Here is a 14711-nt window from a genome sequence, read left to right on the forward strand (position 1 = left end):
AAAAGAAAGTACTCATATAATTAAATCTAAAATTGTTGGGCATCTGGGTGGCTCAGTCGGTTAAGCATCCAACTCTTGATCTGGGCTCAGGTCATGACCTCAGGGTCCTGGGATCAAGTCCCATGTACAGCTCAGCGCTGAGCACGGAGCCTGCTTAGGATTCTCTCTCTCCCTCTCCTCCTGCTCCCCCCCTGCCCTGCTCACGTGCGAAGGCTCTCTCTCTCCAAAATAAATAAATAAATAAAATTGTTGATGTGACCCAAATAAGCCACTGAAGTTAACATGGAAACATGAAACATAAGGTTAGTGACCCAAATCTTCCCTATAGTGTTACTATTACTTTGAGGTCCATTCAGCAATTAAGAACACACTCCTGTTGGGTGCAACTGTGTTTTTCCTTTAGTGCAAGGCACTATGGATAAAAAGGAGGGAGTCAAGAAGTACCTCAGTAATAATACTGGGGAAAAACTAGACCCATGGACTTGACGGTGATTAAGTGCAAAACTGTGTGGTATAAAAGAAAAGAAGTTCTACAGAAGCCAGAACAAAGAGACCAGCCAATATTCAGAAAGAAAGTGATTTAGTGTACAGCCGGACCACCCTGAACATACCTGATCTCATCTGATCTCAGAAGCTAAGCAGGGTCGGGCCTCGTTAGTACTTGGATGGGAGAAAGAAGGTGATTTATGAAAGGGAATTCACATCACAGTTAGGATTTAGATAGGAAACATTAAAGTACAAAACAGCTCTATGAACTAGGTCATAGAACCAGAACGAGAATGATGTAATTTGAAGGTAGTTGCGATGCCTCTGTGACTCAAGCAATGGGAAGTGGAACTGGGCGAATGATGGAAAGAGGGAAGTAATGGAGCAGAGGCTAGGGTCAAAGCAGTAGAAAACAGGAATCCACTGAAAGTATAATGGACGTGGAGCCTGGCAGAGGAAACATTCAGCGGCCACCAGAAAATCGGTTCTGGAGACTGAAGAACATCCTTTCGAGAAATTCAATACCAAGAAAATTCAAAACTCATATACAGACACTAAAAATCATCTGCCTGATAATGCTCTGACATATAAAATTTGGCAGCATCAGTAATATTTTATGGCAGGAAATAGTAACTCTGACAGTTTCTCTACTTTCAATTCATAATTAGAGGTGAAGCCTTAATAACAAGTTCAAATATTTAGCCCCCCAAATTAAAGAAATAGGAATAAAGGAAAAGACATATAAATATCTGATTGCCTTAAATAGTATCCCTATATTGAAAGGAAACATTTTTTTTTCACCATACGCTGTTTTATGAGGGAAAAGGTCAAAGATAAAGTGTTAAAAGTATTATGGAGGAGTCAGTTTGTGGAGGGCTGAGGTTTGTAAATTACCAAACGTAATTTCTATTGAATTGTACAGATTGTAAAACATATTTTACAGGATCTTTGACTCTTCTGTGTTTACTACAGAAAATCTAACTTCGAAAAAGCTACATAATGACTAACATTGAGCCTGCTGAGAATTGTAATTAGTAGCCGTGTCCTCTCCCAAAAGAAATGTACCTAGTAAATTAGCTCAATCGGTGTATTTAAAACATACTGACATTGTTTGAAAATGCATTACTTCCGCTTCTGATTAGGGAGGTAACTCCAGCTAGATCTGGTGGTAACCAACTTTTAAACATGAAGCTTGCACAAAAAGAGTAACAGAATTTCACTAAGAATGATTTACAAAAGACAGATGTGTTTGCTCATTTAACTTTTCCTTAATTCTCAATGAGTGGAAATGTTAATGGAATACATTTTAACATTTTTAAAGCTTTTCCATGCCTACTAGAAAGCTCACATAAAAATGGCCAGGGATTCCTTCCAAAGAGCAAAGGATGAAAACTAAAAGCCAACCAATCAACCAAACAAAAAACAACAAAAACAGAGATCAACTGCCTGGAGAAAGAGGCAAAGGCCACTGAAATCCCAAAGATTTGGAATCAAATGCATATTTCCAAATGATATCTCATCAATGGAAATATGAAGAACTGGCTACAACTTTTCCAAAGCAGAATTATTCCTGAATGGCAATAATTCCAATGAATTATGATAGTAGTTAATCTACATGGCAGCTGCAATAAGTTTCCTAAGACCTGCTCTTGATATTTCTGCTTTTCTTTTTTCTCTGGAAAAGACTAGAGTTGTGCTGTCTAATAAGGTAGCCACTAGCCACATGTCTATTTATTTTTATTTTTTTTATTTTTATTTTTTTAAAGATTTTATTTATTTATTTGACAGAGATAGAGACAGCCAGTGAGAGAGGGAACACAAGCAGGGGGAGTGGGAGAGGAAGAAGCAGGCTCATAGCAGAGGAGCCTGGTGGGGCTCGATCCCATAATGCCGGGATCATGCCCTGAGCTGAAGGCAGATGCTTAACCGCTGTGCCACCCAGGCGCCCCTATTTTTATTTTTACTTTTTTTTTTTCAGAGAGGGAGGGGGGAGGGGCAACGAGAGAGGGAGAGAGAGAATCTTAAGAAGGTTCCACACGACCCTGAGATCATGACCTAAGCCAAAATCACACTTAGCTGACTGAGCAACCCAAGTACCCTTCTGGATGTCTATTTAAATTTAAAATATAATTATCTAATACTAGATCAAATTTCAAAACAAGTTCCTTTAGGAGCATTAGCCATATTTCAAGTGCTAAAGTGCCATATACACATGGAACAGCACAGATATACAACATTTCTATCATTCTAGAAAGTTCTATCACACGGTGCTGGACTAGACAGAAGGTCTGTTAAATCTGAGAGGTCATTTATTCATTGATTTACCAGTAGGTGGTGCATTGGCAATAAAACACACAGGCAAGGACTAAATCTTGACAGTTACATGATGGATTTGTAAAAAAAATCCTACACCCACACACCAATATGCTTAGGAAATTAGGTTAATAAAAGAATGGCAATAATTTCAGAGACAGATAATGATAAATTTAGGTTAAATTCTATTTTAGTGAAAAAATACTAATGGAAAATATACATGAAGATTTCCTAAAAATTTACAATTTTTATTTTCCCAATATAAGATATAAGAACATGTAGCAAATGCTTGCTGCCTTGATATTCATTTGAAGTAATTCCTAGTAAAAAATTATTTATACATTAACATAGTTTCCACACAATACTGTATTTTTTCTTTCCATAACAATAACAAAAATTCATGAATTCAGGAGCTGCTTTGGGTGATTAGCCAAAACAGATTAAGACAGTAAATAAGATTGGTAAGAATGACAGAATTTCAAAAATCTTATTCTTTCTTACTTAGAAAACCTTCAATTAAATGATGACTAACATCGACTATTGCATTACCTTTTCTTTACTGGGCTCTCTTTACAACAATTTTCCAAAATCACAGAATTTCCAAATAAGAGAGGAAGGCCATTCTTGCTTGACTTGGGGAAAAAAGGCAGTGGGGGGGGGCACCAAATCATAATTAGCATCATTACTTAATGGCATATTAGAAAAATGCTATTAAAGCTTTACATACCTATACATGTATCTTCTGATCCAGACACAATTATGGCAAGGATATCTTTTGACTGTCAGAAGTTGTTTACGTACATCCAGACTATGTAATATAATTTAGGGCTAAAAAGAAATGGGCTGTCAAGATGCTTGGGTGGCTCAGTGGGAAGTCTGTGTCTCCCTCTGCCCTTCCCCCCACTTGTGTGCTCTCTCTCTCTCAAATAAATACATAGAATCTTAAAAAAAAAAGAAAAGAAAAGAAATGAGCTATTGAGCTATGAAAAAGACATAGAGGAACCTTAAACGCATATTGCTAAGTTAAAGAAGCCAATCTGAAAAGGCTACTTACTGGATGATTCCAATTATAAGACATTTTGGAAATGGCAAAACTATGGAGACAATAAAATGATCAGTGATTTTCTAGGGGTTGGGAGGATGCAAGGGAGAGATGAATAGGCAGAGTGCAGAGGCTTTTTAGGGTAGTGCAAATAAAGACTCTGTATGGTACTATAATGATGGATACATGCCATGATATGTTAGTCCAGAACCACAGAATGTATAAAACCAAGAATAAATCCTAAAGTAAACTGTGGACTTTGGGTGATTACGATGTGTCAATGCAAGTTCATCAATTGTAACAAATGTACTACTCTGATGTGGGAAGTTGATAATGGCAGATGCAGGGGCAGGGAGTGTATGAGCAATCTCTGTAACTTCCTCTCAATTTTGCTGTGAACCTACTACTCTTTAAAAAGTCTTTTTTTTAAGGGGTTATGGTACTCAAAAGGGAGATAATTTTATAAAATATGCAACACTCAAAGAATCAAAAGCACATAAAAGTGGACCTATATAGCACTTCTTGACAGTTATTTGGCAGTTAATTTATTATTGCTAGACAAATTCATTTGCTACCTTAGTTATCTTATCAGGGAAGCAACACACAATGTGATTGAAAGAACACTTAACCTTCAAAGTCCAATCCGGGGTTCAGAACCTCCCATCCTTCCAGCTGTCATTTCCTGACTCCCATACTTTTCTTCCCTGACTTCATCATAGCCCAAGCTCATCTGACCCTTCTTATTTATTCCAATCTATCAGACCATGCCTTTAACCTTCTCTTCTTTCCTTATCCAGTCTAAACCCCGCAGAGTATCACTGCAACCACTCCCCCCCACGCCCCAGGTAACTTGTTGTTTTGGATTTGTTTTGTTTTGTTTTGTTTGTTTTTTCTGCTGAGCCAACATCACAAAACCACAAACGTGAATGATTCTTCTACTTGTATATGAAAAGGATGCTGAAGACAACAGGAAAAAGAAAATCACACCATCCTGGGGACAGATAACCATGTTCAGCTGAACCTTCTACTCTCAACAAGCCCACATTGCTGTGTCCTCATTCTTCTGTGGCTTTACACATGTAGTTTTCTCCATTTAGAAAGGCTTTCCTGATTCCTACCTAGGAAATGCTGACTTATATTCTGCCAGATATCTCAGGCACCATCTCCTGTGTGAAGCCCTTCTCAACATCTACTCATCTCTGAGACAGAATTAAATGCTCCTGGGTGTAGTACCCTGGTGAAGTTCTTATCACTCTGTTACAAATGTTTATCCATATAATTTACTTATTTCCTCTCTGATATTATAAACTTATTGAGGGGAAGGATGCTGTTTTATTATCATTTATATCTTCAGCAAGGAGCACAATATCTGACACTTAAAGTTTTGGCACATACAAGAATGAAAGAATAAAAGTTTAAACAAATGAACAAACAAGACACCAGCCCGGACCCTTGGCAGACCTGCGTTTTTAGTCAAGGTACTTCATGTGTTTCAATATTTGTTTCATTATTATGGGGAAAAGTATACCCGTGGCTTAGTAGTATTACACAGATAGTGTTGTAGGATGTAGCATAAATGAGGATTCCATCATCATAATGATTATCTATCAGTTCTGCACTCTCAACCAAATGTTCCTAACTTGTACCTTTCTGCAGATGAAGCAGTAAGTTCTAAGAGCTCCTTCAGCTTTTATTCAGAACGAATATCACAGCCATTTCCCTTCACCTAAAAAATAGCAAGTTACTATGTTCTCCCTGTATTACAAAATCTAATCTGTAGAAACAGAACTTTTTTTTTAATTGGCTAATTAACTTATAATAAAACATTAATCAATGTTCAGGGAGAATTTAAATCAAATAACTTCTTGGTATATGCTATTATGTAAGTATTTTTCAGACTTGGCCAAAGTTGTGCTGCCTAAACACTCTACTTCTCATTCAGACTTCCCACAGATGGGCATGTATGCGATGCTCCGTGCTAAATATTGTGTCAGGCACTAAAAATGCAAAGCTGAAGAAAAGTGGGTCTTGCCTTCATGGAGCTTATGGTCTAGTCCTCTCACATTCTCTCTGTACTTCTTTCGGAGCATATTTATAGTGCTCTCTCTCTTCTAGACTACCCCTTAGCAGCTACTCTACCAGAACTTAGGTCAAAGGATTTACCAAACTGTTGTGATCTACTGGTCTGCTCTATAAAGCCCCAGAGAAGGAAGGAGTAAGGCAGGTTTGGGAATTAAAATCAAGCAGTGATTTCACTAAATCATCATTACACACAATGCTGAGATTTCCAGAGATTCTTAACCCATGCCACAGAAGCCTGCAGACATTTGTAACTTTCCTATTTAAAAAAAAAAATCAGTATTCTCACTTTTCTATCTCCCCCTTTCCTGGCTTAACTGTGGGTGGCTTCATTTTGTTTGTTTATATGTTTGACTAGCTGGACTTCTGAGTCTTGCGAACCCCGCTTGAGGGAATCCCCTTTCGGAAGAATTTCCTGTCTAATTATACCATTATCTCCATAGTGAGGAATTCTCATAATGAAAAAAGCATATCAACTCATTCACATTCTCTCATGCTCATTATGGGACTTATTCAAACTGCCATAGTTTCTAGGATCAGTGTTTCTTCTCAAGGCTCTTCTGGTAAATTGATAATGCGCCTAATGTCAATAAGGGAAATGAGAATGATGGATAAGGGCCACTAGGACACTTGCTTCTGCTACTGCTGTACTCAAAATTTCATGATACTGCCAAAATTGAAGTCTTAAGTGCCATGGTCTAAGCAAGAGTTGAAGTCCCACTGGGAGCAGTGAAACGGCTGATTCTAGGATGGGGAAACGAATTATTTGATTTCAGCTGTCTTCGTGTTTCCCATTAAAATAATAAAGAATTTCTTCCCAAATTAGAGTACCCTAAGAACAAAAATATGACAAATATTCATTGCAATTATGTTCTAGCCTTTAGCATGTCTGAGAAGTCTGACACCGGCTGATTTTATCCCTCAGTTTACAACATATTGGTTTAGCCTGAACATATGCATGTGGAGTTTTTTCCTTTATGCTAATAATTTGAAATTTCAGCCAGGATGTGTCTAGATGAAGTTCTCTCTCTTTTTTTTAATAATAATATTTTTTATTATATTATGTCAGTCACCATACAGTACATCCCTGGTTTTTGATGTAAAGTTCCATGATTCATAACTTGCGTATAACACCCAGTGTACCATGCAATACGTGCCCTCTTTAATACGCATCACCAGCCTATCCCATTCCCCACCCCCCTCTGAAGCCCTCAGTTTGTTTCTCAGAGTCCATAGTCTCTCATGGTTCATTCCCCCTTCTGTTTGAGATGAAGTTCTCTCTTCATTGGCCTTGCTGGATTTGCTCACCCAGGATAATTTTTGTTTTCCTCCCTAGGATAATTTTCTTCAACTAAATCTTTTTCTATTTCCTTTATTTCACTTGTCTTTGTTATATACATATATATGCCATATACCTAGAAATCCTGAAGTTTCAAGTTCCAGTCTCTGGTTTTTATTTCCGCTTTAAAAAAAATAAAAACATATTATTCACTCTTAGTTCTTTTCCTCAACATCCTGAAAGAATTTCTCAAATTTATGCACTACTTCCCTGATTTTATTTTTATGTAATATAAATTGTTTTTTCAGTGCCTCTAATTTAAATTTACATTATATTATTGTATTTTAACATCAAATCCATTCTTATTCCATCACACCTGTAGTTATCCTGTCACCTCAGCCAGTTCCTCCTTTATCAATATATACTCCTGCTCAAAGAAGGATAGGTCTTTTAGAAAGACATTGGTGACACTAAACATTTTTTTTCCAGTCTTTAGAATAAACTGCCTTCAGAAGCATCCATTTCTTCTAAGGCTATCGCCCCCATTTTGCTCCCCAGTGTCTTTTTCTTAGGTCCAATGCTTTATTCTTTTTTTTCTGTTTTGTTTTATTTTGATAATTTTCTGTTTATTCATGCTCAAATTAGGTGACATCAAATCCAGACCCAGTGTCTGTCAACGAAGTGTTTGGATAGACCTAGCCTGATTATTTGGTTACTTCTGTCCTAGCTGAACTGCCTTAGCAGCTCTGCAGCTGAGTTAGCCTGATGTGCACAGCTCCTCGCACAATTCTCATCTCTGATGCTTTTCTGGCTGCGATTGGGATGCTCCCCTCTGCTACCATCTCTCTCTAAAATACCTAGTTGACATCCCATCAATGTTTCTCTTGTTTCCAAATATTTTCATTTGGAGAGAGACATACCCAGGTTACAGTTCTCCTCCATGGGTCCAGCTTACCTGTCTACTTCTTGTCCTATGTTTTCCTTGCTGATGGTTATCACTATTAATATGTGTGAGGAGATGGCATTATGGCTTCTTAAGAGTAATATTTTCTTTTTGGAGCAAAGTATGAAACAGAAGGACAAAGATACATCCTCCCACCTTTCATGTCAACATAAAAAAGATGGACCATTAATTGAGATTTTCATTCCACTGACCTTAAAATATGAACATTATATATGCATATTTATATCCATGCATACATATGTATATGAATAAAAATCTTTATATATAATAGCTATAAAATTCCTCCCAAAATTTGCGCTACTGTCCATTGCTATTGGGTTTTGGTAGTCTTCAGTTTTGTCTTTTTGAGGTCTTTATTGATATTTTACTGTTAGATGTGGAGAGATTGCTACAGCTACAGATATGCTATTTTAAACCAGAAAATTCTTGCTAATTATATATTTTAAAACTACTACCCAAACTTTGTAAAGTATGTATAACTCTTAAACTATTCCAGATAGCGTAGTTTTCAAAAAGACATGCGGAGGTAAAGAAATGTAAATGAGGCTATGAATTAAGCTACTGATTCCCACATAAGCAAGAAAATTATTCTTAAAAATGTGTACTCAATGCAAGTAACTATTTTATCTTTGATGTTTTCTGAAACTATTTTCTATTTCTGCTTTTAAAAACATCTTAGGGCATGTAAGTGAAATTAATTTATAATTTTAGATCCAATGTCAATAGTTGAGAGCATCTTTTATTCTCATAAATTATAACCCTAACTACAGTAGTTTATTTTATCAAATATCCATAGCTTTGCAATAGTACATTCAACAGTAAATAATGCATTCAGATGGATACAATTAGCTAGAGCTCTCATTTTTTATTGAACAAGTGTCATCAACACTAGACTATAGTTTTGTTAGATTTTTAAAATATCCTTTTTCATCACATTTCATCCCTCAAACTCAAGACCAACTAGACAAGCCGTAAAATAATACATCTGAACAGATTTATATCATTAGAGTTTGTACATACTAGCCAGTAATTAGGTAATGTCCTATGTCTTTTGTATTTATTTTTTGTGTAATATAAAATATCTTACCTCAGGACTTATTTAAATCATTGGATAATACTGACTCTATTTTGCCAGAAAGGAAAGAGTAAAGGGCTTCTTTTAAAAATTCACCTTTCTAGATTATAGGGTTCATTCTGTAGAATAGATTCAAATGCTATTTCAGAAAATGTTATCCATGAAACTACCTGAGAGGTCTTTTATAAATGCAGATTCTCAGGCCTGAACACCAGGCCTAGGGAATCAAAATCTCTAGATATGGGGTTACAAATCCACTTTAAAAAAAAAATAATACGTTCCTTGGATAACTCTTTATCCATGAAATTTGAGAGTTTGAGAATCACTGCTCTAATTGACTAAATTGAATACTAATGTTAACCTGGGGAAACTAGGAAGGTTCTCATTTTATTTTACAATCCCATTCTAAGGGACTTCAAGTAAAGAATGAAGATCAAATTTTAGAAGTCCATTGCATTTTATTCTATCTGTAAAAACAGTCTTAAAATTCTGTTAACTCAAGTTACCACCTGGATAGCCTCTAATTATCTAGGCAGTTTACCATGTGGAAATGCAATGAGCCATTTACAAAAGCAATGTTTCCCTAGAGGATTCACCAGATCAACCAACAAAAGACACACATTCAGATTGCAGAACATATCTCAACTACCAGTGAGAAAACTAGAATCAGATGTCAACCATTTTGTTAAGTCCCATGGTAGTTTCAGTTTTCTGCCATTAGTAACGTTCTCAGAGCTAGCCTTGAGATGCAATGGTCATTCTGTTAGATAACCTTGTTAAAAAATCATCTGAGAGTGTTACTTCAGGCATGTTATAAAGTTGTTTCTAATACCATAACCAAATAGCCAGAAACAATCCTGATGCAATCAGTCTCCCACATCAAGGATTTGAAATGAAATATTCTGTTGAGGCAGCAACTGAACCTTTCAGCTTAAGGGTGTAAAACTGCCAAGAGTAATTTGTTCATTACATTAAGGTTCTCAACTGGTCTACAGACATTTAAAAGCCAAACATGATTCTACTGAAAGAGATACTTTGGAATAGTTTCTGATCTTCCATTTAATTGTCCTGAAGAATATACATATACATTTGTAGCCAGTAAACCACATTGTTAACACACTGTTTTCAGCTATCTAGACATTTAGTCTATAAAGACATAATTAAAGATTGGCTTACCATCAGTTTATTGTTGGTAAGTACCTACATGTGTAAGATAAACAAGATAAAAACAACCCTGCTAAAATTTAATAAAATTTCACCAAGATGAGAAACATCTTAAACCTTAATTAAAAAAATAAAAGTAGGGGGCGCCTGGGTGGCTCAGTCAGTTAAGCATCCCACTCTTGATTTTGGCTCAGTCATGAACTCAGGGTTGTGAAATCGAGCCTTGCATTGGGCTCTATGCTCAGCAAGGAGTCTGCTTGAGATTCTCTTTCCCTCTGCCCCTCCCCCCACTTGCTGACACTCTCTCTCTAAAATTAATAAAATCTTTAAATAAATAAATAAGTAAAAGTAAATTAGTTACATTGGAAATAATATAAGACTCAAATTGGGAAGGATTTTTTTAAACCAATTATTAAAACAATTAGATTTCTTTTTAAATCCACATGATAGACTGGAGAATTTAAAACTATTAAATCATCCAGAGACAATTTCTATTTATAGTCTCTTCAAATAAAAGTCTCTTAAAAGGACTAGCTGTGTTTATCTTAAAAAGTCACCTTTTTGTTACTGATGTTTTAATTTCCAGTTTAGTCAGCTCTAGACTACTTAAGATCCATAAGGCTCTATCATTCAAAACAGTAGTTTAGATACTATCATTCCCAGATAGCCAACTGAAGGGAATAGAGATCAAAGAAAGAAGAGAGGAAGACACTGAGACTCCCAAGTTACCATATGCACATACCTTGCACTGTGAGGAAAACTGAAGCAGCTGATGATCCTTCTTCATTGGAAACCACACAGAGATACTTCCCAGCATCGCTGACCTTCACATTCCTTAGCTCCAATGAGAGGTTAGCCAAGATCCTCATTCTAGCTGGGTCTGCCTGTCTGGCATCTCTGTCATTCCTCTGCCAGGTTAGATTGTAATCCACTGCACTGATGACGAGACATGTCAAAACTGCTCTTTCTCCAGGAGTGACTGTAACATTATCAGGCACTTGGATGACTGGAGGGGGCTCTGTGTGAAATGAAAACATTAAATCAAAAGACCTAACAGCCATTTTGCTCACTTATAGATGTGGTTTAAAAATTTAATGAGTATGTATTGAAAATCCTGTAGGGAAGATGCAGTACAAGAGAACTTATTCATTAATACATATGCCTATGACCCGAAGAAAATTATCATTTAATTAAAAGATTCTTAAAAAGTAGTGCATGTTCTTAAAAAAAAAATCCATCTAATTTTTATCACATTTGCCAAACACTGTAGTTTTAAATCTATGTCTTTAATTGAAGATTTGAATGTTCTCTAATTTAAATTTTAAATTAAATTTTAAAACATCTTTCTGTAAAAGTGAGTAATAGCACAGGGTACTTGTAACCTGAAGACACAATGCAAAGAATGTGTTTTTAGTTCCTAATCCTCAATGTAAAAGAAAAAAAAAATAGTGCTTGTTTACAGACCAAAGCATACCCAAGTCTAAATTTATAAATTATAGACGTGAGAATCAAAAAGGCATGGCAAAAGGATATGATTGAACTAATTTAGGATTGTGGAGTGAAGCAAATTTTTATTTGAGTTTTGAAGAAGGTAGCATTTATGGATTTTTTAAATTTAAAAATACTTATTTAGTGTTTTAAAGCAAAGAGGACACAAAGTATGGTAGACAATAGTATACTAAGTATGACAGTGTCAGCTTTAAGGAGAGTTACAATCTCATTAAGGAAACACAGTAAAACAGCAGTGTATAACAAATGTTCCCCCAGAGGCATGAGGAATGTTTTGTTTTAAGAAGGTCAAGTTAAGAGTAGGTGTAGACCTTTAATAAAATTGTACACATAAAGCCACGCACACAAAAGGTATTGAGTAATGCATGCACGTTTCAGATGTGGTCAAAAGCCACTTCTTAGCTAAATATTTAGCCAACATTCTAGAGAGAATCACATATTACTCTAGTTAGGTTTGAGAATAAATACAAATGTCCCTCTAAAGTACCCTCTGCCCAAGTGCTTTAAAATGATCTGCTGTAGCAAGCCATTATTCAGCAATAACACAGCAATAAAAACTGTGGTGAGCTATGCTAACTAGAAACCCATATGTCTGTTTTAGTTTAAATATGAAACAGTATCAGATATTCAAGATCAAATTTTATTCTCCTTTATTTAAAACCATTTCTAAGTACAGATGAATCATAAGCCTAGAGAAAACCTGAAAGCAATATGCCAAAATCATAGTGGTAATTAATCTCCGAGGGATAGAAATGCATATATTTTCCATATTTTTCTTTATATTTATCCCTGTTTTCCAAACATTTTTTAAACAGTAGACACTATTTTAAATTATTATTTAAAAAAAACAAAATTTTATCATTTTGCTATGTTTTTAGAATCTCTTATGAAAATGGCTAGTGAATCGAGTAGAAAGAGTACACAACAAAGAAAGTTCTGGAGTCTGGCTAGGCTTGACACAGAAAATATGAGATGCTTTGTTAAATTTCAATTTCAGATAAACATCAAATAATATTTTAGTATACATATGTCTCATGAAATTATTTCAGACACTCTTATATGAAATTCAAATTTAACTGGGCATTCTAGGTTTTTATTTGCTGAATCTGGCTAGTTCTATCCCTAGGTGTGTGACCTTAGAGAAATTGATGGTTAAATTAGGTTATCCTTTTTTTTTTTTTTTTTTAAAGAGAGGGGAGAGATCCGGAGGCAAGGGGACAGAGAGAAAAAAATCCTAAGCAGACTCCACACCCAGAGCGGAGCCCAAAGCAGGGCTCAATGTGGGGCTCAATCTCACAACCCTGAGATCATGACCTGAGCCAAAATCAAAAGTTGGACCCTTAACTGACTGAGCCACCCAGGCACGCAATTAAATTAGGTTATCTGAAAGACCGTTTCTAGTTCTAATGTTTTATGACTCTACCATACAAGATGGTACAGACCACCAAAGACCTGAAAATGATAGTACATGAGAGTGTTCGCATCCTATCAAGATGCTTCTGGGGGCGCCCGGGTGGCACAGCGGTTAAGCATCTGCCTTCGGCTCAGGGCGTGATCCCGGCGTTGTGGGATTGAGCCCCACATCAGGCCTCCTCCGCTACGAGCCTGCTTCTTCCTCTCCCACTCCCCCTGCTTGTGTTCCCTCTCTCGCTGGCTGTCTCTATCTCTGTCAAATAAATAAATAAAATCTTTAAAAAAAAAAAAAAGATGTTTCTGAAAGCCACATGATGTTTTGTATGGGTTTTTGTTGGGTTTTTTGTTGTTGTTGCTGTTTTGAAACAAACTTCAACTAGACTAGGTATTTCTTGAGATTTTTAGAAAATGGGAAATCTCACATTAGGCATGTAGGGAATGCTGGGCACATGCCTAGATCCCTCTTAAGGACCAAGGCATTCATTTCCCTGGCTGCTATGCTTGTTGGCGACATAGAGCTCACAGCCAATGGTGCTAACCTGCTCAAGGTAAGATCTCCTTTCCAGGGTAGCCCACATCCAGTGACTAGTTCATGAGGAAGCAAGAGACCAGCTCTCTTGCCTCAATTCAAGGCCATGACAGCTCCAGAATTCCCTGTGGGATCAGCTAAGGTCCTAGTAGTGACTACACCACAGTTTAACTTCTTCCACTTCTATTACTCCCATACAGGTGCTTTTTCCTAGAAAATTCCCCAATAACCCTCTTGCATACAAACCCTGCCTCAGAGTCTATCCCCTCTTCAGACATAAATTCAAATATGTAAAATGCCAACTTTCTAATAACATAACAGGTGAGATGTGAAATAATGACATACAATACCATCGCTGCATAAATAACTAAAGATAATAAATATTATACACAAGGAAATATTTATGCATGCATAAATAAATTTGGTGGCGTTGGAGGAAATGACGAGGGAGGCCAAGATAACAAAATACCTAGCCTGGTGCTGGAAGTTAGCCATTCCTAAGTGAAAGAATGATTGAGGCTAGAATAAGGGAAGCAGACAGAGATGGAACCTCAAAACCTCAAAACTGAAAGAAGAATGACAAGTATGGGCCTTGAGGCATTAGGTAAAGATCGCTGTTCAGAAAGTGCAGGAATCTTCTCACTCCCTATCCTGGTAACCAGAATGGGTCACTTGCTTGCTCTGGGCTTTAGTTTCTTTACCTGCAAAATGATGAGGTAGTGCAAGATTATTTCCAAGTCTTATCCTGTTCTAAAGCAATGTCCTACAATTATAATTTAAGATTACCTGTCACTGACATACCCCTGGCAAGTCTTCTTTATTCTTGGTATTTTACATAAACCAAGAATTATAGCACTC

General features: G+C 36.4%; 1 protein-coding gene across 2 annotated transcripts in view; it reads right to left on the reverse strand.

Annotated features, from left to right (window-relative positions):
• HMCN1 (hemicentin 1) overlaps positions 1-14711 on the reverse strand; it is a 477641-nt gene that overhangs the window by 258643 nt on the left and 204287 nt on the right. For both annotated transcript variants that reach the window (XM_034666795.1, XM_034666794.1), the window contains exon 11: positions 11145-11420. In XM_034666795.1, the coding sequence (XP_034522686.1) occupies positions 11145-11420 (276 nt within the window). The remainder of the gene's footprint in view (positions 1-11144; positions 11421-14711) is intronic.

This window comes from Ailuropoda melanoleuca, chromosome 8 (assembly GCF_002007445.2).
Source record: "Ailuropoda melanoleuca isolate Jingjing chromosome 8, ASM200744v2, whole genome shotgun sequence".
Lineage (NCBI taxonomy): Eukaryota > Metazoa > Chordata > Mammalia > Carnivora > Ursidae > Ailuropoda > Ailuropoda melanoleuca.